The sequence below is a fragment of the Aptenodytes patagonicus genome, chromosome 6 (assembly GCF_965638725.1).
Source record: "Aptenodytes patagonicus chromosome 6, bAptPat1.pri.cur, whole genome shotgun sequence".
In the NCBI taxonomy this organism is placed as follows: domain Eukaryota; kingdom Metazoa; phylum Chordata; class Aves; order Sphenisciformes; family Spheniscidae; genus Aptenodytes; species Aptenodytes patagonicus.
This window is the reverse complement of record NC_134954.1, coordinates 3,085,809-3,105,604: the sequence shown is the minus strand read 5'-3', so window position 1 is coordinate 3,105,604 and position 19,796 is coordinate 3,085,809. Positions and strand designations below refer to the sequence as shown.

General features: G+C 43.4%; 1 protein-coding gene across 3 annotated transcripts in view; it reads left to right on the top strand.

Moving 5' to 3' along the window:
- Window positions 1-19,796, top strand: part of EPHA4 (EPH receptor A4) — a 110,642-nt gene that overhangs the window by 57,922 nt on the left and 32,924 nt on the right. For all 3 annotated transcript variants that reach the window (XM_076340856.1, XM_076340855.1, XM_076340854.1), the window contains exon 5: window positions 1,782-2,120. In XM_076340856.1, the coding sequence (XP_076196971.1) occupies window positions 1,782-2,120 (339 nt within the window). The remainder of the gene's footprint in view (window positions 1-1,781; window positions 2,121-19,796) is intronic.

Here is a 19,796-nt window from a genome sequence, read left to right as displayed (position 1 = left end):
TTAATGAAACTATTGGTGCTGGCTGGATTTTTTTCCAGTTTCATAACATTTGACAAATAACAGGAGTGGAAAACCTGGAATGAAACTTGCCAGAACTTTCTCTTTCCCTTCCTTTTCTGCCAGGAGATCTGGTTGAACTTTTTTTGAATTCCAACCGTCAAATGTATTTTGATAAAAGTTAAGAAGCTTTCGCAAGCTCTCCTGTGTCTTGACTAAAAACTGAATTTGTGACTTTCTACAAAATTATTTCCAGTATTTTTCTGGTAATAATATTTGTATTTAAAGCTCTAACTGTGAGTAATTACTAAGGACTGCTATTTTTACTGTATTCTGGTTTGGATCATTAAATTTCGCAAGCTTCGTTCTCACTCTCTGTTTCATTTCTATTCGATACAGTATTTACCTTATGTCCTGTCCCAAAGTATTGCGTGCGTAGTCAGAGCGCCCTCGTGCTCTACCCCAGAACAGGCTGCCTTTTGTTGATCAGTGAAGCTTTTTGTGATGTATAAAATACCCACCTGTTTCATGGGGTTGCTCTGAATCATCCTTGTTAAATTTAAGGGTACAAAAAGCGTGTCGCACCTCAACTGTATTGAAATTAGATTAAGAGTCACAGGATTAGCTCTTCTGCAATTTCAGTGTGTTTCTTGGTTTTGGGCCTGCGGGGATTTAAGCATATAAATAAGATTTCTGCCTGTGCGTTGGTTACTGAGCGAGGCAGGGCGCTGCTGGAGGCAGCTTGCCCGGTCGGGCAGAACCGACCATTTCAGTCCCAGCGGGTTGCTGGAGGTGCTGGGAGGAGCTGCCTCCTGCGGGCTCTGCTCTGCTCCTGCCGCCCCTTCCCTGCGCCCAGCTCTGCCCCTCTCCTGCCCCGGGAGGTCCTCCCCAGCCTGCCTTCGGCTCTGTCCCCAGATCCCATTGTCCCCGTGCTGGAACCAGCTGGGAACTGTTTGGCAGCCTGTTTACGAGTCTTAAAGTCTCCTGTCCCTGTGGTGCAAGCGCTGACCTTGTGTCTCCGATTCAGCCTTATTTCCAAGCTTTCTGTATGGTCTCTTGTTCCTGACCAGTTTTCTTGTATCAGCTCTTCTTTCAGCTGCTCCGTATTTTCCTCCCCAATCCTTTCACATTCTCCAGCACTCCCCTCCTGTAACCTTTATTCTCCGTCCTTCAGAGCCTTAGTTCTGTGTCCAGCTTTCTACTCAAATCTCCTTCCTGCATCCCAAAATGTCACGTCCAGCTCCCTGCTTGATGGGCTTCGGTGTTCCCTGAATGCGATCTGACATCAGCTTGTCTGGAAAATATTGCACTCCTGTTCTTAAGAAAAAAATATCGGGAAATCAACAGTTTCAATGAGAGTCTAGCCTGTAGGTAAGGGGGGACCTTGAAAATCTGAAGTGAAGCAGGAGTTTGTGCATTTGATACTTTGCTCGGGAGATCATGGAAAAATTAATGTAAAATATGTAAATTTTAAGTTTTTCATAACAAGTATAAATAGTGAAAGCAAAAAAACCTCACTCTTGTTTAATTGCAATACTGGGCTTTCAGGCTCAATTAGAGCTGGAAAATACTGTTAATTCATCAGACGAAGAGATCAGAGTTTGACTTACCAGGTAATTTTTCACCTTCATTAAGAACACAGAGAAGTAAAGTTCTGCGTGGTCTCCGCTGTCCTTGACTTAACTGGGAGTTAGACACGCTCAGTATCACCCAGGACCCCTAAGTCTGAAGATAGCACGTAAGGTTTTCCAGTTACTAAAAACATGTGGACTTTTTCTTTCTAGGCCCTCCGTCTGCTCCCCAGAACCTGATTTCCAATGTCAATGAGACATCGGTGAACTTGGAGTGGAGCCCCCCCCAGAACAAAGGTGGTCGGGAAGACATCTCCTACAACGTGGTATGCAAGAGGTGCGGTGCCGGCGACCTCAGCCGCTGCCGGTCCTGTGGCAGTGGTGTGCACTTCAGCCCCCAGCAGAACGGCTTGAAAACCACCAAAGTCTCCATTACTGACCTCCTTGCACACACTAACTACACCTTTGAAGTCTGGGCGGTGAATGGAGTGTCCAAGCAAAATCCCAGCCAGGACCAAGCTGTGTCAGTCACTGTGACAACTAACCAAGCGGGTAGGAACCTAAACACAAATTCTCTTCCTCTCTCTTCTGCCTGTTTTTTAGGAAAGCTGTGATTTCCATTACATTTAGCATTAGCAAACGAATGCAAGGAGCCCCGAGATGCATAACTGGGTCAAACCCTTATTTTCTGGTTATTTATATGGGTGGTTTAAATTCTTTAGAGCTAGAAAAACAGAGGAGGGTTTGACTTCTGTAGCTGGGAGCAGAGCTCTGCTGCAGCACGCTGCGAGGACACTGGGAGGCATTCTGCAGAAGCAGAACAGCACAACTGCCCTGGGTGACGTGAGGGGACAGAGCCAGGGCCGCCAGCGGCTCGGCCCTTTGTAGGGGAGACCCTGCACATGGGCACGAATATGCCCTTGGGGTTTGCAGAGGGCAAAATACGCGCTGGGGGAGCACAGGATTGCGCTTCTGCCTCCTTCCAAAAAGGGCTGTGTAAGATTCAAAAAGAAGAATGAGTTGGTGCTCCCTTGCCTGCCTGCTCTCTCTCCTCTCCCTGCAAAGTCAATTAGATTCTGTCCCATTGTTAAATAAATACCTTCTTAACCTCCTGCTAACAACATTTCAATTGATCAGAGCTGGCATTACTTTAGAAATCCTATATGAGCTTTCATCTTCATGCTGGCTGAGTTTTGCGTTTCACTCATCTGGGAGAGTGAAATACCATTTCTGTTTATACCTGATTATTTCAGATACCCTAGGCAGTTCTACTTTTTTCAGTCCCCCATGCTTGACCCAGTAAAGGCTGCTGCAGCAGATTGCGGTTTAGTTGTGATGATCATTCGTATGATTTTTTTTTCTTTAATTACATGAAAACATTTCTTGTTTGCAGCTAGCTAGGGTTTCAAGCACAGGGTTCCAGTTGAATGTTTAATGTAATGCACAAAATTGTATACATTTGAATAGGACACTCTGCTAGATGCAAATTAGATATCCAGGCTGTCAGACTGGTTACAAGACCGTCAAACCTGTTACCTAATCGCTCATAGTGCTGATTGCCTCAAGTCCCACAGATGTTGCAGGCATTCAGCACCTTCGAGCGTCGCTTACAGGGTTATCATTTATCATTAGACTTGTGGTGTATGGGGCAATGTTAATATTTTATATTTTGATAGTACGGGACTATATAAATATTTTAAATTCTGTTTCCTAGTAGATGCATGTGAAAAATAGGTATGCATAGGCTAAATCTACAAATTTTAGCTCTAGTCCAGAACACTTCAGTATTAATGGTGAGAGATACATTGAATTTTGCAGTGAACAGTTACAAGCAAAATTGTCAAGTCCACGCCGAAGCTCCTTTGAAAATCTGGTCCAGTGTTTTTTGTTCTTTACACACACAGTTGACAGCATCCCTTTTAAATTATGATTCAAAAATTCAAACTATCGCTTTGCCTAGTGAGAAGAAGACTAATAGAGAACAGGGGCTATTACAGAGTCTTGGGAGAACGCTGCGGGAGAATGCTGTCATACGCTATACGAAAAGAGAAGGTTGAGAACAGCAGCAGGGACAGTGTTTTTGTGCTGTGAATGCCTAGCAAAGAGAGTATTTCTGACCGATTTTGGCATGTGTAAGGATTAGTGGATGCATATATGCATGAATAAGTGAGTGGGATCCATCTACCGTGTGAAAATTCTACCATCTTATGCTTTAATATGCAAACCAAAATCTGATTGAATATGCAAATAAGAATTGATTTTGTTTATTATCCATGAGTAGCAGTTCTTCACATCAGGAAATTTGTATTTTTGCCAGCATTTCCAATTATGAAACATGCCCAGTCTATCAAATGCTTCAGAGGGCCGGAGAATACTGTACTGGTACAAATGAAAGTTAACTCCAAGGTGCCGGTGTTCTCCCGTTCTTCATACGACTTTGTGTATTCTGCTGCAGAGAAGATCTGAATAGAAATGTGTGGCCTAAACCCACAGATCTCAGCTGAGATAAATAGTCCTTACATAAGCAAATAATCCCATTGATTTCAGTGAAACTGCTTGCTTGAGTAAAGGTTTGTAAAGTTGGACCCTTGGGTTTTACAAGTAGTGATCTGTTTAATCATTGTAAATGTGTGTCTGGGGTGCATTAAAATTTTTGTGCCCCTCATTTTCTTTCACTATCTTTCATTATAAAGAAATCATGTCATGATAGAGCACTGCCCTAGGCTTGGTTTTGATCTTGCACCTTTCTTACACTAACGTAAAGCTACCTTGGTTTCTTTGCAGCAACTTCTAAATTCGGATTAGAGCCAAGCTCCTCCTTTAATAACGCTCTTTCCCTGTTTTGCTAATAAAAATGAAACTACCAACACTGAAAATCTGTAAATGACTTTATTGTTTTTGCTATCTATGCTTGTGCTTTCCAACATTTGATAGACAGAAAAATGTAGTTAATGTGGTTCTGTAGTTCTTTAGATATGAGCAGTGCTTTTGGATCATATTCTGGGGAATTTGCTGGAATTGTTTGCAAGAGGTGCATCTTTGAGGTAAATTCAGTAGGGATGATAAGTATGCAAGGGACCAGGAAATCCTTCCTCTTCGGAGCAGTCTCAAATGGACCTTCCAAATACGCAGCTGTATAATTGAAGAAAATAGAAATTTTAGAACACAGTTTTTGATGTAAGAATCAGAAATCCGAATATTTGTATGTTTGCTTGCGTGGGTGCCAGCCCCTGCAGGAGGTATGCATTTGGAGATGGACAGAAAGCAATGAGAAACCAGTTACTGGTATATCCAGTACAAAATTGAAGAAATGTGTTGCAGTGACATAAAAGGTGCAGTTGAAAGGCACAGGTGGTTTTTTGTTTGCTTTTGCCATTTTACTCCTGGAGATAATGAAATGAGGCAGTTTACTTTCCCCCTTTGTTTAGAAACTTTTCAGTTTCCAATACTGTAGAAAAATGTTTAAATGAAAATAAGCTTTTGCCATTCAAAGTAGGATCAAAAAGCATTTGAAAAAGTATTTTTCCTGTTTCCTTTGAAAAGGTCCTGGTTTTTATAGCTTTTCTTTTTAAAGAGAGAAGCTAAATTTCAGGCTTTGAACCAAGTAAAAATTTCTGTCTCCTAATGAAATACTTCAATGTTGTGACGTTTCAAGAATTTTGAATGGTGAATTCAACTCGTTATTCTACATGTTTTGTATAATAATTTTGTTGAGTTTTTTGAGATGGGAACCGCCATTCTTTTCCCATATAAGATTAAAAAGAAATTAAAAAAGCGAAGGATGGAACGCTGAGCTGTTGAAATTTGGAGCCAGTGCCCGTAGCACAATGAGCACTGGGAAATGCTGATATTAAGGGGCTCCACCAGCAGTGGTGACTTTTGTGGCTTTCTGTTTTCGATCAAATGAAATCAGCACTTTGTCCATCTTTTAAAAATGTGAAATGACTTGTGGAAGAGATGCAAACCAGCAATTCTCATGCGATGCTGCTAGGAGAAGCTGATTTCAATGAGAAACCCTACCAGGCAGTTGACTGAATAGCTCAAAAATCTCTGGGCTCTTTTTTTTTCCTGCTAAGGATAATGCTGCGAAGCTGTTTGAAATTAAAAGTAAATCTCTCAATAAAGAGACCTCGTTCACAGCAGGCAGGAAGCTTTTGTTTTGCTGAAGAGGAGCTGAACAGTTTATGTTTTTATTAAAGATTACAGCCGAGCTGCTTAGGTCTCCACCCTGACAGCCAGGTTCACTGGTAAGTTCGTCTGTGTGCGTGTCCGAGGGGGCAGCACCGCAAGGACAAGGTTTTGCACGGATGCTAAAGGCGTTCATAAGGCAGGGGAGCAGTTGGGGGGGGGTGGAGGGAAGCCTACACACGCTCTAAATGAGATGTAAAATCCAACCTCTTTATGCTGCTTGCTTTCCTCCCTTCTTTTTGTTTGCATTTTATGAGGGGTGGGTGTCCTTTTTGCTCCTTTGCTTGTTGGAGTTGAAACGGTTGATATTTCTGAATAAACAGGCTGCCGGGTGATTTGTTACCTTGTTAGGTTACCTTGGGCTCAGTGCTTCCTTAAGTGGACCAGCACAGCTAGATGGAGGCAGGATGTGTCAATTAGGATGAAAACACAGTACAAATAAATAAACTTACTCTTTCTCCCATTGCATCAGACTGGATGTTTTCAAGCTGCCTGTGCTCAGGTTGAAGAACTGATCTTTCTTATGAATATCTCGGGCTCTCTGTCCCATTTTTCCCTCTTTCTGTTCTCGCTCCTCTCCCCGGCTCCTTTGTCTCTGCAATCTCCCACACCTTCCCTGTCTAGCTGTCTGTTCGCCTGTCTCGAAGCTGCTTCATCTCGGAGGCAGAGCGGTGTGGCTGGCTGTGCTGCAGTCCTTCCCCCTCTCTTCTGTATGCTCCCCCGGTCCCTCACCGTCACTCGGAGCCCTGCGGTTGTTCAGTATCCATTTCCAGGCAGGAGCTAAAATGGGTCACGGTGCCACCAGGACTTGAGCACCGCCGAGAAGACCCGCGTGAATCGAGTGTTCTTTTGGGACAGGTTGCAGTTGTGGTGACCAAAGCGTGGTGACCCCGAAATATTGACACTCAGTGCAGGGAAGGAAAGTGTCAGCTGTTACTCAGGTTTATTTAGCCTTTAGGTTTGTTTGTTGTTTATGTTCTTAATTCCATTACTGAAAGGAAAAAAAAAAATCTGAAAGATCCTGATCCTTTGAGGATGATTGTGTTTTAAGTTAGAAATGGTGGTGGAGGGGGGAGAAGCGGGAGTTACTTGCTTCCAGATGACTCACAAGTTCTACTGGACTTTTTGGTAGGGGAATATATTTTCCCATTTTGCATTTCGGTGGGTCTTCTTTGAAAGCCCAAATTTCCTTTCAAATGCTGATTAGCATTCCTCACGTGTTGTACAGAACAGCACAGAAAATGCATGTAAGGTCTTACATTCTGCCAGTATGGTTTAGCCCATGCAGAGCTAAATTTGCAGTCAGTAAAAATTGACGGACATACATTGCCCTTGGTCAGTGCGCGCTCCTCGTATCGACAAAGTAATAGGTGCTCAGGCAGATCAAAAGCAAAACATGCCAAGGCCAGGAAACCTAAGGTTTTCAGTATTTTCTTTTTAATGTGCTACTTTCCTGGATATTTATAGCTTATCTATAAAGAATTGCTCTGTAGTGAAACATCAAAAGACATTGTTAAGTAGATTTCAGACGCAGAGCTTTCTTTAGGTGACTGCATGAATACCCTTAAACTACTACTGGAAAATAAAATTAACAGATACTCTGCAGATCGATCGATCCGTCTGATTCTCTAAACTCCATCATGTTCTTTGAGTATAGTCCTGGTTTCAGTATAAATAACAGTAAATCATTTCTGTTCGCTGAGAGGGAACATAACATTTTTTGATTTTGTATGTGCGTATTTTTTGATATTTATGTGCGTATTGAGAATCTTATCGATAGGGGGAGGTGGTAAAAGAAGTTAATTTTGCTTTCAAGAATAGCAAGGTCTGTACTTGTTCAGAGTGCTATAGTTTTATGCTCAGCTCTTGCAAAAATTTTCCTTTTTTTTTAATGCAATCCTGGTGATGAGCTGTTTACTGTTGTGTTGAAACCTAATTTTGAAGGGCCATGTAACCCCAAGGAAGACGTCATCTCCAAATAGCCAGGGAAGGAGCTCTGTGAAGACGGGATTCATCATACAGTTGTGTCAGAGTTTCACAGACCCTCTAAAATAGCGTAAGCTGGCAAAAGAAGTCATTTTCTGTTCTGACATCACCCTTCCCTGGTGCCTGCTGAGGATATCGGGAGGCTCGTGCAGGTCAGCTCCCCTTTCACGGCTGGTGGGTTTTCCAGTCCAGCTCCCTGCCTGGCTCCCTTGGGTGGTGCGAGGACGGGGTAGTGCTGGTGAGGTTTAGGGCGTTGTGGAGGGCAGGATTAAGGTGCCGGGACACGCTGTTACTAGGCGAGCGTTTTGGACCAGCTGGAAAGCAATTGAAGACGGAAGCTGTGAATGTGGGCGAGTCCGTGTTTCTGCCCAAACGGAGGAGCGCGTGGCACTCCAGATCCTGGGCACAGCGGTACCTGGCTGTAGCCTTCCCAGACAGCCAGGAGTCGATTCAATTTTTTTTTCCCTTTTTTTTTTTCCCCCTAAAGTACTTGCTACCAGCATGGTCCCACCCTTTCCAGTTACTTGTTCCCTGCAGCCAAAGGATACAAATAGCCTGTTCCAGGAGTCCTTTTACAGGCACACAAACCCGGGAGGAAACTTGTGCACGTAGCTGGGTGTGTATAAACAGTCACAGCACCCTGGCCACCCAGTTCCCCACAGGCCTGATTTAAAATAATCTCTTGGCGAACGTCTGGATACGTGCCAGATGTCCAGAGCACGGGATGTGTGTGTGATACTTCTAACTGCTGCATTCTTTTTTCTGCAAAATGTCAGAGTAATGGAAAAGGGGAGTTGCAAAGGGGTGTGTTTATTTTGCTTTAAAGGTGTTTGTGCTAAGGATGATGGATCAGCAGTCTCCTTGTTCCTCAAATGGAGCTGTGTCAAGCGTGAATTCAATAGATTCAAAACTAGTAAGCAGGGACTTGAAAAAGGGGTGATCCATGAGCGTGACACCCAGAGTGATTTGTTGCAGCATCTTGCAGAATTCCAGACTAATTGTACGCAACTTTCTCATTTTGCATCTAAACCGGTGTGGTTTCTAAGGTTTCACGTTTACCTGCTAGACATAAGCAGCAATCCCCCCCCCCCCCCCCGCACACATTTCCAAGCGGAAGGGTTGGGACAAGTTGTCAGTTGTTGTAGGGTTTCACCTGCCGTAATGGGTGAGGTGACCTGCCGGGTTGCGCAGGACAACGACCTGCCTCCTCCTCCCCTCGCTTTGTTTCTCCGAGGGAGTTGTGTTTTGGCTTTTGCTGTCTGAAGATTTACATCGAAGGGAGTTGCCGCGAGGACTTCTGAAGCAAACCAAATAATGTATTTTGGGAAACCACAGACCTTTCAAATATAAACACGGTGGGAGATCCAGAAAGATGATAAGTGGTCCCAGCGCAAGAAATTTGGGAATTGCATGGAAGCAAACAGTTAGGAACACTTTTGAATGGGCAAATTTCAGTGTTGAGCGTGAGATTTCTCAGAGCCTCGGAGATGTCATGTGTTGACCACTTCAGATTTCTTCTACTGCACGTTTAATTACGTGTGTAAGATGATGTCTCTGAGTAGGGAGCTTCTCCAAGCTGGCAGATGCAAGTGGGAGTTTCTTATTATCAGCTCTGTTCTTGCACAGGCTTTAACTGATGGTCTGTAATAAATGCGTAGTTATAAGCATACGTGCTCCCGTCTTAAAAACAAAACCGGGAAAACTATTGTTGGGAGGGATTAAATTATTATTTTAAGGTAACTACAGCTTTCCACAAAGAAATAATAATTAAAATAACAACTGCCTGCTTGCTGGCAAAGCTGTCTGCACCACCCATTTCCATGAATTTGTATTCAAGGTGGGGGATACAAGTCTTGGTCGGAAGGGAAGGAAAAAAAAAAAAGTGCTTTCTAAAGATCCTTAGTAAATAACCAGCTTCAGGGTTCAGCGAACAGCTTAGACAAGTTGCATGTCAGATAGAGCCAGGAAGTAATTGCAGCATTTAAATAAAAGTTTGGTTCCATTTTTAAAAAGATCTCATGGTTTGCTATGGAAAATGGAGGTTAGTTACATATCCTCCTGGGGAAAAAGGTGTTTAATTTCAGGACTGGGTAGGGTTGACCATATTGAAATTATAAATAAATATGCTGAAACCAGGACAATTATATAAATTGACTTTTAGGAGGCATCAAATCGGATCAAATTCTGGTCTCAGTGATGTTGGTACAGATGAATAGTTACCAGACTGACAGAGATGAAGATACGGTCCTGCAGCTTTTATCTGCTCTGGACTATTTAACTGCGCATTTCCTTTCGCTGGCAGTGCACTGACGTTTCACATTCGTGAAGCTTGCCGTCCAGTCGGAGCACTTCCCTTAAACAATTGGCAAGGAAATATTTTCATGTGGAAGGAGATGTTGCCCAAGAATGTTTGTGGCTACCAAATGTTTAGATGGGCTTCTAAATTTTCTAGTTGTTTTTTGCAGCTGACTAAATTAATTGGAAAGCAGCCAGAGAGACAGCAGAGTCCGGTCTGTAGTTGAGCAACAATAAAAGGCTTCGGAGAACTTTATCAAAGCTTCCATTAACCCCCTGCTGATGTCCTCAAACAGGATTTTTTTGAGAGAGTGGAAACACAAAAGCTAGGCTGCACAACTGCCCCTGTGTGTCCATTCAAAGGTTTTAAATCCGCACAGTTACTAATTAAAATGCCATGCAGAGTAGCACAAATAAACATCGCTAGTCCCTGAAGCCCAGGGTTCCTGCACTGGCTCATAGTTTGGGGGCAGGATGCTGAACTGACCCCACAGGGGTGGGTAGAGCAGCCCCCTTCGGTTCAGATATTCTGTCCTTGTATGAGGAGTTGCAAAACGTGTGTCGAGTCCAGCCATAGGCATGAAATCATACTCCCAGAATGCCATCCCAAGGCAGCCTGTTGGGTTTTATTTATTTTTTGCATAGCACTGCGTTGAGCCATGAGGGCTAAATAGAGCTGTGGCATGCCTGCTGGATCTCTATAATCACGTTTGCCAGATTTTGGCGGGCATCAAAATGCTGAGCACACGGGTGAATACTGCTCCTTTCATTGAGAAATGTCACTTCAGATTTCGCCCCACGTGTGAACTGGTGTGCAGGGAGCGCTTTATTATTGTGGCAGGGCTCCAGTGGGCTTCCCCTCCCAAACAAAGCAGGCAAATGCGTAGCCTCTATCTGCATCTACTTGAAGGATTTCATGGCATCTCCTTAGATTAAGGTAATCTGCCTTCATTACTAAATTCAAGAACCAGAGTCCCAGAACTCTTAGTAGCGCGCTCCGAGAATGGATTCGGGGTCTCTGAAAGCTGTGATTTGTAAACTGATACTAACAAAAGCTGATCGTGGTTTTGGATTTATTTTTTTAAATGCAGTCTACAGAGATGTAGGAAGCTCAAGCGTTTGTATTTTATTCCTCTGGTCATTTGTACTTCAAATCATCCCTTATGGAGAAGTCCTACTGTTAATTTAAAAGGAAATGGTAACTTTTGTCTCAGCCTTCTGAACTGTTTCAGCAGAATTTATTAGGATTTTTATCCCTGCTATCAATTCTATCACCTAGTCTTAAAAAGATGATTGACTGATTCTGATTTTTTATTAAATACTTCTACTGTTCCATAAAATCTCTTTAGTTTTGTCTGTATTAAAATCCATTGAAAGTATCCATGGATTATTACAGACAGAAAACCCCTTAAACTGTAATGTGCTTTGGATGTCAGTGTCTTTCAGTTCCATAGATTACTGAAGACTAAAAGGAAAGCACTGAAGTTTTTAATTAGCTTTTTATTATTTTTAATTTTCTGTCTGCCATTAGATGGTCCTATCAATAAATAATAGAATACGACAGTTTTGGCTAAGCAAAATAGGAAGGTACAGTGGGCTGGAAGAGATGTCTCATATATGAATTGAGTTTTGTGTGGTGTCCATTTATTTTAGCAAACAAATAAAAGCATGATCTCAAGACAACCCACTACAATGGCTCCCTGGGAAGATTGCGCTTGTCTCGATAACATACTGCGTTCCTTAAATCTGTCCTCTGAATCAGCCTCAATTTATCTTTCTTAGCATAAAAGGGAATGCAGATGCAATGGCTGCAGCCTCCCTTCTAGTTTATCAGGATATTGTGCATGCATATAAATAAGACAGAAGGTGACTGGAATATATAAGTGGCTGAGTGTTAAATCCCGTGTTTTTCAAGCTCCCCGGGCACTCCGGGACGGGGTGGCCAAGGGGAGTCCTGTAGGAGCTGCAGAGATTTGTGGGCTCTCCGTCGTACTTCGGACGTGATGTGCAGACCCAGCGGTGCCTTTCCAAGAGCGTTTCAGCCGTTCGCTTTCACTGCTGCCTGTGCTGAAGGTTAAAACTGCAATTATGCAAGTACTGGGAAGAACTGATTTGAAGAGAGTGGACTGGGCTCAAAGGGAGACTTCTTTAGCACCGCTTGCACATGTGGCATTTTTCTTTAACCAGAGAATATTTTTATTTATATTCGTTACACCGACGAGCTGCGAACATCACAGGTTGGAGGGGCTCTGTAGCACAGGAGTTTCCTGGCTTATTTTCAGTCTGACTGATCCTTAAATGGAAGTTACCAGCTTCATCTGGATCAAATGAGAAGATAATCAAATTTTTGGACCTGTTGATGACAAAACTGAACTAAAAACAAAACCGTGAACCTTACAGGGAGGAGAGACGTAACATTGAAAAGTGCTTTGCATGCTGTTGGAAGAAGAAGTGATTTTTGAGTTGCAGGTTTTGAATGAAGATTATATTTGTTCCTTGCAGTCCCCATCCTGTGCACTTCTCGGTTCCACCCTGTAAGTACCCTTTGGGGCCCTGGCCTCGGAGGGGAGGAGAGACCTCCCGCAGAGACCTTCTCATCAGGAGTCGGGGCGGGCTCTCGGTGTCCTCCTGTCCTGCTGCAAATCTGGGACTGAAAACGAAGGTGCAGGCTGGGAATACAGACCTGTCTATGCAATTGCTGAGCTAATTTGGGATTATTGTTTTCACGGGCTTTTATTTGCCCAGACCGTAGCTCAGTACTCCTCCAGGAAATAAACTTGGCTGATTTCTTTGTGCAACTCCAAATCTTCAAAACCTCATGAGGTTGATTTTTTTTTTTATTTATTTTTGTAGGATTAAAATTGTTCAGACTTTGTAATGGCACTTGCATTGCACGGGAAACTTTACCAATTATCTTTCTGACTGTCTTCCACTGAGGCAGCCACCTTTAATATTTAATTGCTTATTCCATTTGGGGTTTTTCTAATTGACACAATTTTTAAATGAATAATGCACTAGTTTTCAGTATCCGGCATAAAACCAAAATAATGAAACCCCTTTAAGTTTAATTATGTGCCACCTGTGATGTAATCGGTTACTGACATCATGAACTAAGATTTTAATTTTAAGGTTTGTGTGTTTCAGGAAGCTTAAGACTCTTCCCCAGTTTGTCCCTTGTCACTTTTTTTTTCTTTTTTATGCAACAGCAAACTTCAGGTCGCTTTTTGCAGCAATACTGTGTGCAGAATACAGTTTTCTCTCCCATGGGGTCTATCGATGATTTTTAATTCCCTGAAGAAATCTGCTCGTTGCAGATGAAGGAAAGGGGGCTTAATTCAGTTCCAGTGAGAGGACCTGGTAGAAGAGCTCCGAGTGTGAGAGTTAGGTGTGCTGCAGTCCGATTCTCTGTGGTACTTTTCCAAAAGCACAGAGTATCTTTTTCCCCTGAAAAAGAGGAACTTTGACGGGGAGTGTGGCAGGGTGTCTCGCAGCATCCTGGAAGAGCTGAGGATCTCCCAGTGCTGTCAGACCAGTGTCCTTCACAAAGTGCTACTAACATGAGCCCAGAAAACCTAAACCTTGATTCAATCTCGAACGTTTCTCAACAGCCCAGAGGCCAAGATTGTATCATGTCGAATCCATCTAACCTTTGTACAAGAAGGTACTTTACCGGAGTTCCAGCTGAACGCTCTGAATATCGACTATAATTAAAATGTATAGGTCGTTCAGCTGAAATGCAAATACGTAAATGCAAACCTTCTGCACCAGCCTCTTCTGTGTGATGGAGCTTAAAGTAAATAAAGGTGAAATTCCTTAACTTTGGTGACTTCGAAACAATTTATTACTCTCAAGTGTTAAGATGGGAATTGTGATTTTTATTGTCAGGTGAGTCCTGGGTTTTCATTCTTTTGGGTGCCGCAGGCTGAGGAGGGCATGTCTGAGACCCAGCCTGCAGTTGCTGTTGGAGCTGCGTATCACAGTTGAAGTAAAATGTTTATAATTTTATTATCTTTTCTTCCTCCAAGATTCTTGCCGTTTCTGACTTTGGGTGATTGATCTGAGAAACCCAAATAGCGCAGTCTAACTCTCTGCTATTACCGTAGCACTTCAGAAGCCAGGATGAGACAATGTGGCCAAATCTATTTATTAAAATAGCGAATGCTGCTTTAGCAAAATGAGTCATAACATTTATTTATTTATTTTGTTTAGAAGATACTTCAGTATTTCCAAAGCATCTAAGTGGCATAGAGGGCAGAGACTTTTATTTGTCTGGATTTCAAAAAGGCTTTTCAGCAGCTCTTTTTTTATAAAATCTAATATTCTTAATGCTGAAAGTAAGTGACAAAGGAAGTTATTTAGTGCGTGCGCGCACACACACACACATATATATATATCATCCAGACATCCGTGTTTCAAATAAATAAAAAGTAACTGTGCGAGAACCAAGGAGAACAGCATTAGGAGATGTGTTGCTTTGGGTTCCAAATCACACATTTGCCCCGTAGTGGGTTAAGCTTTACGCCGTAACTGTTGGGGTAATGTCCTGGTTTCAGCAGGGATAGAGTTAATTTCCTTCCTAGTAGCTGGTACAGTGCTGTGTTTTGGATTTAGGATGAGAACAATGTTGATAACACACCTTTAGTTGTTGCTGAGCAGTGCTTACACTAGTCAAGGACTTTTCAGCTCCCCATGCTCTACTGACTGGGAGGGGGCACAGGCGGGACAGCTGACCCCAGCTGGCCAAAGGGACATTCCATACCATGGGACATCATGCTCAGTACATAAAGCTGGGGGAAGAAGAAGGAAGGGGGGGACGTTTGGAGTGATGGCGTTTGTCTTCCCAAGTGACCGTCAGGCATGATGGAGCCCTGCTTTCCTGGGGATGGCTGAACACCTGCCTGCCGATGGGAAGCAGTGAATGGATTCCTTGTTTTGCTCTGCTTGCGTGAGCAGCTTTTGCTTTACCTATTAAACTGTCTTTATCTCAACCCACGAGTTTTCTCACTTTTACCCTTCCGATTCTCTCCCCCATCCCACGGGGGGGGAGTGAGCAAGCGGCTGCGTGGTGCTCAGTTGCCGACTGAGGTTAAACCACGACAGTCCTTTTTGGCGCCCAACGTGGGGCTCAAAGGGTTCGAGATAATGACAGGTTTGATTGGAATGTGCTAAATCAAATTTATACCTGTTATAGCTGTTTAGCTATTAATTGGCAGGCTCCTGTGCTTGCCATGGGACTTGCTTGCCTTAAACCACGACAGTCCTCTACAGGCTCAGGTGGCTTGGTGGTAAGTATAGGAAAGGACCAAGAAGGAGAAATGAGGCTTTCTGTGAATAGATACAGGCATGAGGCATCGGGTGAGAGCTGTCCTTTGCAATGTGAGACAAAGGGTTGCCCCTTTGGGATGTTAATAGAGCAGGGTCGATATTTTCGGTATTGTTTTATGGATTGTCGATTCGCTCTTGTAAGTGGTTCGAAAGCTGCACACAAGAAGTGGTTTGCAGGGCAGAGATAGATGGTAAGTTATTTCGTTGGTCCTGTACAATTTAAGAACAGCTCTACCCCCCTCGTCTGTTGACTCATGAAGTGTATGCAGACATGTCTTAACTCCTCTGACTGTGGGCAGGAAGATGGGAAAATGGGAGGAGGAGTAGCTGGATGGTTGCTTGACTTGAGGAAGGGCTTAGAGAACGGGACAGGGGTCTCATTTGGGGGCATCTGATGTGCCTTTGAGGGTTGCTTTGATTTCCTTGTGGAAGGGGCTGGAGGGGGAGCGGAGGAGTTTGTTTTGACAAGGCAGCTGAGCAGATCCTCCTCCTGTGCAGCAGTACAAGGGTGAAGGACAGGCTATTTCTGGGGAGGAATTAGCTCTGGTGGCTACCTCGGCTTCCCGGGAGAAACAGCAGGGTGCGTGGGTGAGGTGGAGTTGCCCTGAGGGGCTGGTGGTGAGTAGGTCAGATTGCTCCAGACTACTTATTTTGAGCGGTTGGGGAATGCCCCATTTCCAACATTATTATCCGTTGTCATAACTAGAGGTTATGGTCTCCGATTTCTCATTCTGGCTCCCCCAGAGCCACTGCACCCTGGGGTGCTATACGTTGTGTCCCAGCATTGGCGGTTTCTGGCGGTCTGTGCTTGCTGGACCGGCGTCTGGGAAGTAAGAGGATGATTACAGCTCGTGCTTCCCAGAAGTGTTCAACCTAAATTCGGGCCGTGGGATCCTACCTCTAAGCGTGACTGGTCGGGGCCATAAAGGACAACTGTTGAGAGTTAGGCCCATCTCTCTTTGACCGGACTGCGTGGCCTATTTTCTCTGCTTCTCTCAATCCAATGTAATGCAGCGGAGCATCACTGTTGGCTTCTTTAGGCTACAGAATTTATTGTTGTTTATATTGGGTCAGATTCTAACCTCAACTAGAGGGAAGAGTAACTGCAACGTGACCTGCTTTGTGACCAGCGGCTCCAAACCTGCTCAGGTCAGGCAGCTGCTGACTAATTCCCCATCTTAACAAATTGCTTATAGCTCTAGAGTTTCTTAGAGCAATTCACAGCGCTAAGTACGGTCACCCTTCTTGTGTTAATCATTCTAGTTTAAGCATTTAGAAATGTTTCAGTGCTGGGTTTTTTAGGAGTTTGTAATGTTCAGACAGATTTTTATAAATTGCCTTCCAACTGAAAGACTTGTTTTCCTGTTTGTTTTAAACTGGCATTCATACATACAGGAAATACACAGTATTCTGCCATGTTTCTGTTGGCAACTATTAAGTTATCCTTGTCAGAACATGCCAACAGGATTTCTTAGCAAGCTAGCAGAAAGAAAACAAGCAGTTCTCAGACTAAACAGACCCCATGCTTGAGTTGTAATACAGATCTCTTGCTAAATGCTATGTAGATTCTATAGTCTTTTGGTTTAAGGCAATCTTTGGGATTGCAGGTTGCAGATTCAGATCTTTGGAGTTACTCCAGACCCGCATTGCATTAGCTGACATCATTATTTGGCCTTCAGAATTGGAGGGCCAGTACCTGAAAATAATGTATTGCTGTCAAGAGCTGATCCTCAGAAATTAATAGCCAGAACGAGCCGTCTCCTGGCTGTGCAAAATCTTCTTCGTCACCCCTATCTCATTGCAGTTCCTAATGCAAACCACAGGGAACTGGTCAGACCTCAGCTCCTGTGATTGGTTTGATCTAAATTAGAGCAGTTCTGGTATGCTGAAGTGGTCTGTGCTAAAACTGACACAGAACTGGACGTGCAACCCAGAAAATACACAGGCTTTTTGTGGATCCTCAGCAGCTACTGCACGTCGCCAAGAACTGAAGCTGGAGTAAGGGTGGTAAAAATACAGCACTCTAATAATCCTCAACTACTACTATTTGTTGCTGCTAACAGCCTGGGTTTTCCTTCAAGCTTTTGATTTGATGCAAGTCAGAGCCAGCTTTTGTGGTTTGGCAAGATTTGCAGCGCAGGTTCTTTTGGGAGAGGCAAGAAATGAAAACTTCAAAACGGAGGAAATGTTTAAAACATAATAATGCTGTGTTAACAGTCTTTAAAATCCCATTTTCTAGCCCCTTTCTTTATGAACACATCATTACAAACATAACTGATGTGAGCTGGTCTCTAGGTTTGAGAGCTTGTCACTTGTTTTTCTCGGAGCTCTTTGGCAGTGACTGGGTTGTGGAGCCTGGAAGGAAAGGGAAGATCGCTGGTGCCTGTCGTTTTGGGATGAAGGTGTCCTACGAGAGTATCCTGTGGCCGAGCTGGTGCTTTTCCTGAGCAGCGTAATTTCTAGTAACAAAGAGGGAAAGTTCAGTCCAGAAGTATTACGGCTGGTTGAAGGGATTGGGAGAAAGAGGCTGAGCTCAGCTGTCACACTGCTTCACATGACGTCGGCCAGGATTTTCAAGTGTGGGTGGATAACCTTGGGCGCTTTGCTCTAGTGGCGTAGATTTAAAGTCTTTGCTTTAATGCTAAAGCTTGAAAAAGCTGGCCTGAATCTTGGCATGTCTCAGTTTCCAGGCTGGGAAGTATTCCTCACCAGTCATCATTCCTAGGGGAGGGAGAGGCAGACGGTGGGAAGACAGAGGACTCGGGAATGTCTTGGGAGGCTTCCAGTGGCTCAGTTGAGCAATCAGGCCTCTAGATCCTTGTCCAAGTCCTAACCTGGCCCAATCATCACTGGTACAAATGTTTGCTCCACTTACACAGAGGGAATAATGAAAAAAACATAAAATATGCATGTGGTTAGTGTTTAAAGTGCACATCCAGCCCGCAGACTCTTGCTGGTCCCTAGGAGAAAGGCGTAGCTGTCATACTGGCAGTGAAGAACGGGAATGCCAAACTCCAGCTCAGTTCTTCAGGCGTGCGCAGACATCTAATCTGCGTGTGCACGTAGGTTCACGTGTGCAAAAGCCTCTCGTGTGCTTATCCTTACGTCCATACCTGGCTTTATACGTATGCTGTGCATGTGTGTGGAAATTTGGTCATGCTAAAACGCATTCTCCTTTGTTTGCAAAGCCATGTGCCAGTACTCCTCGGAGCACAGGGGGGGTGTTACTCAGAAGCAGGAGCATTTCTGGCTGGACAAGAGAGGGGTGTGGGTAGAAGGCCCAGGGGACCAACGGGAAGCAGAACTGAACATCAGCGTTTCGGGAAAGAGCAGAACTGCTTTCTTTTTAATTTATTCTGGTACATGTAACTAAATAGGGCTGGATACTTTCTCCCTTCGCTTGGTTTGAAGTCAGTGTGACAGCTAGTAGAGTAAGTCGCTCGCTTACATGAATAAAATTACCAGAATCTGGCCTGGAGAATGTTGCCTTTAGAAATGATTAAAAACATATTTGATTCTCTGTGTTGTATATCCCTTTCCTGCTGTGAGATTATTTGATAATATAATTTACAAAATCCCATGTAAAAACCCACAATATTACAAGGCAAATATTAAGAGAAAACCTGAAATGTGCCAGGTTCCCTTAAATGTGTTTTGTCCCAATTAAGAGAAGACCTTTTATTGTCTTGTTTTGATTTCCAAGAGGACTTTTCTTCAGTGTTAGATTCTCAGAAATAATTTTTTTTTTTTTAAGTAATTAATAATGGAGCAGGCTTTTAGTATCTACCCTGGAAGGTAAAAACCCTTAATCACAGTAACATCATTAGTGCTTTCAAGCATTTAATTTTGATGCTTGACAAAGCGCATAGCCATTGATAAGAACAAATAAGTGGTGTTGTGTGCAATTGAGGGAAAAAAGAAAAGCATGAAAACTCCTAAGCTTCAAGTAATTAAATTTAAATATGTTATTTGAATTTAGCTGAGATAATGTACAAACTGTGGGTATATTTTTCAATCAGTGAAAGACCCCTTAAGTAAACATGACCCATTTAAATTCAAATCATGGGGAGTGGAAAGTAAACCCTGCTGTGGTTAAGAAGGCATCTTCACTAAAACACTGGGCATTGTGTATCTTTGATATCTGAGTACTCGTGTGTAGTAGTTTTGTAAAGGGCTGTTTTCACTCATGGATTCCTACATGCCAGAGACTTTATTGCATCTATTTATTTCCTGGTTTTTTCCTCCCCCCCCCCCCCCCCCCCTCCTAATTTGAACCAGTAATGAAAAACTGACACTTTGCTTCTGCCATCCTTTAAAGTGCCTCAAAACTGTTACAGTTCAGCACTTACTAGCCTTGGGATATGGCTTTATGGCATTTGGGTGAAGTTCTTGTAGTACATCTGTGCCCTTTCTCTCTCTGTAGGCCGCAAGCTC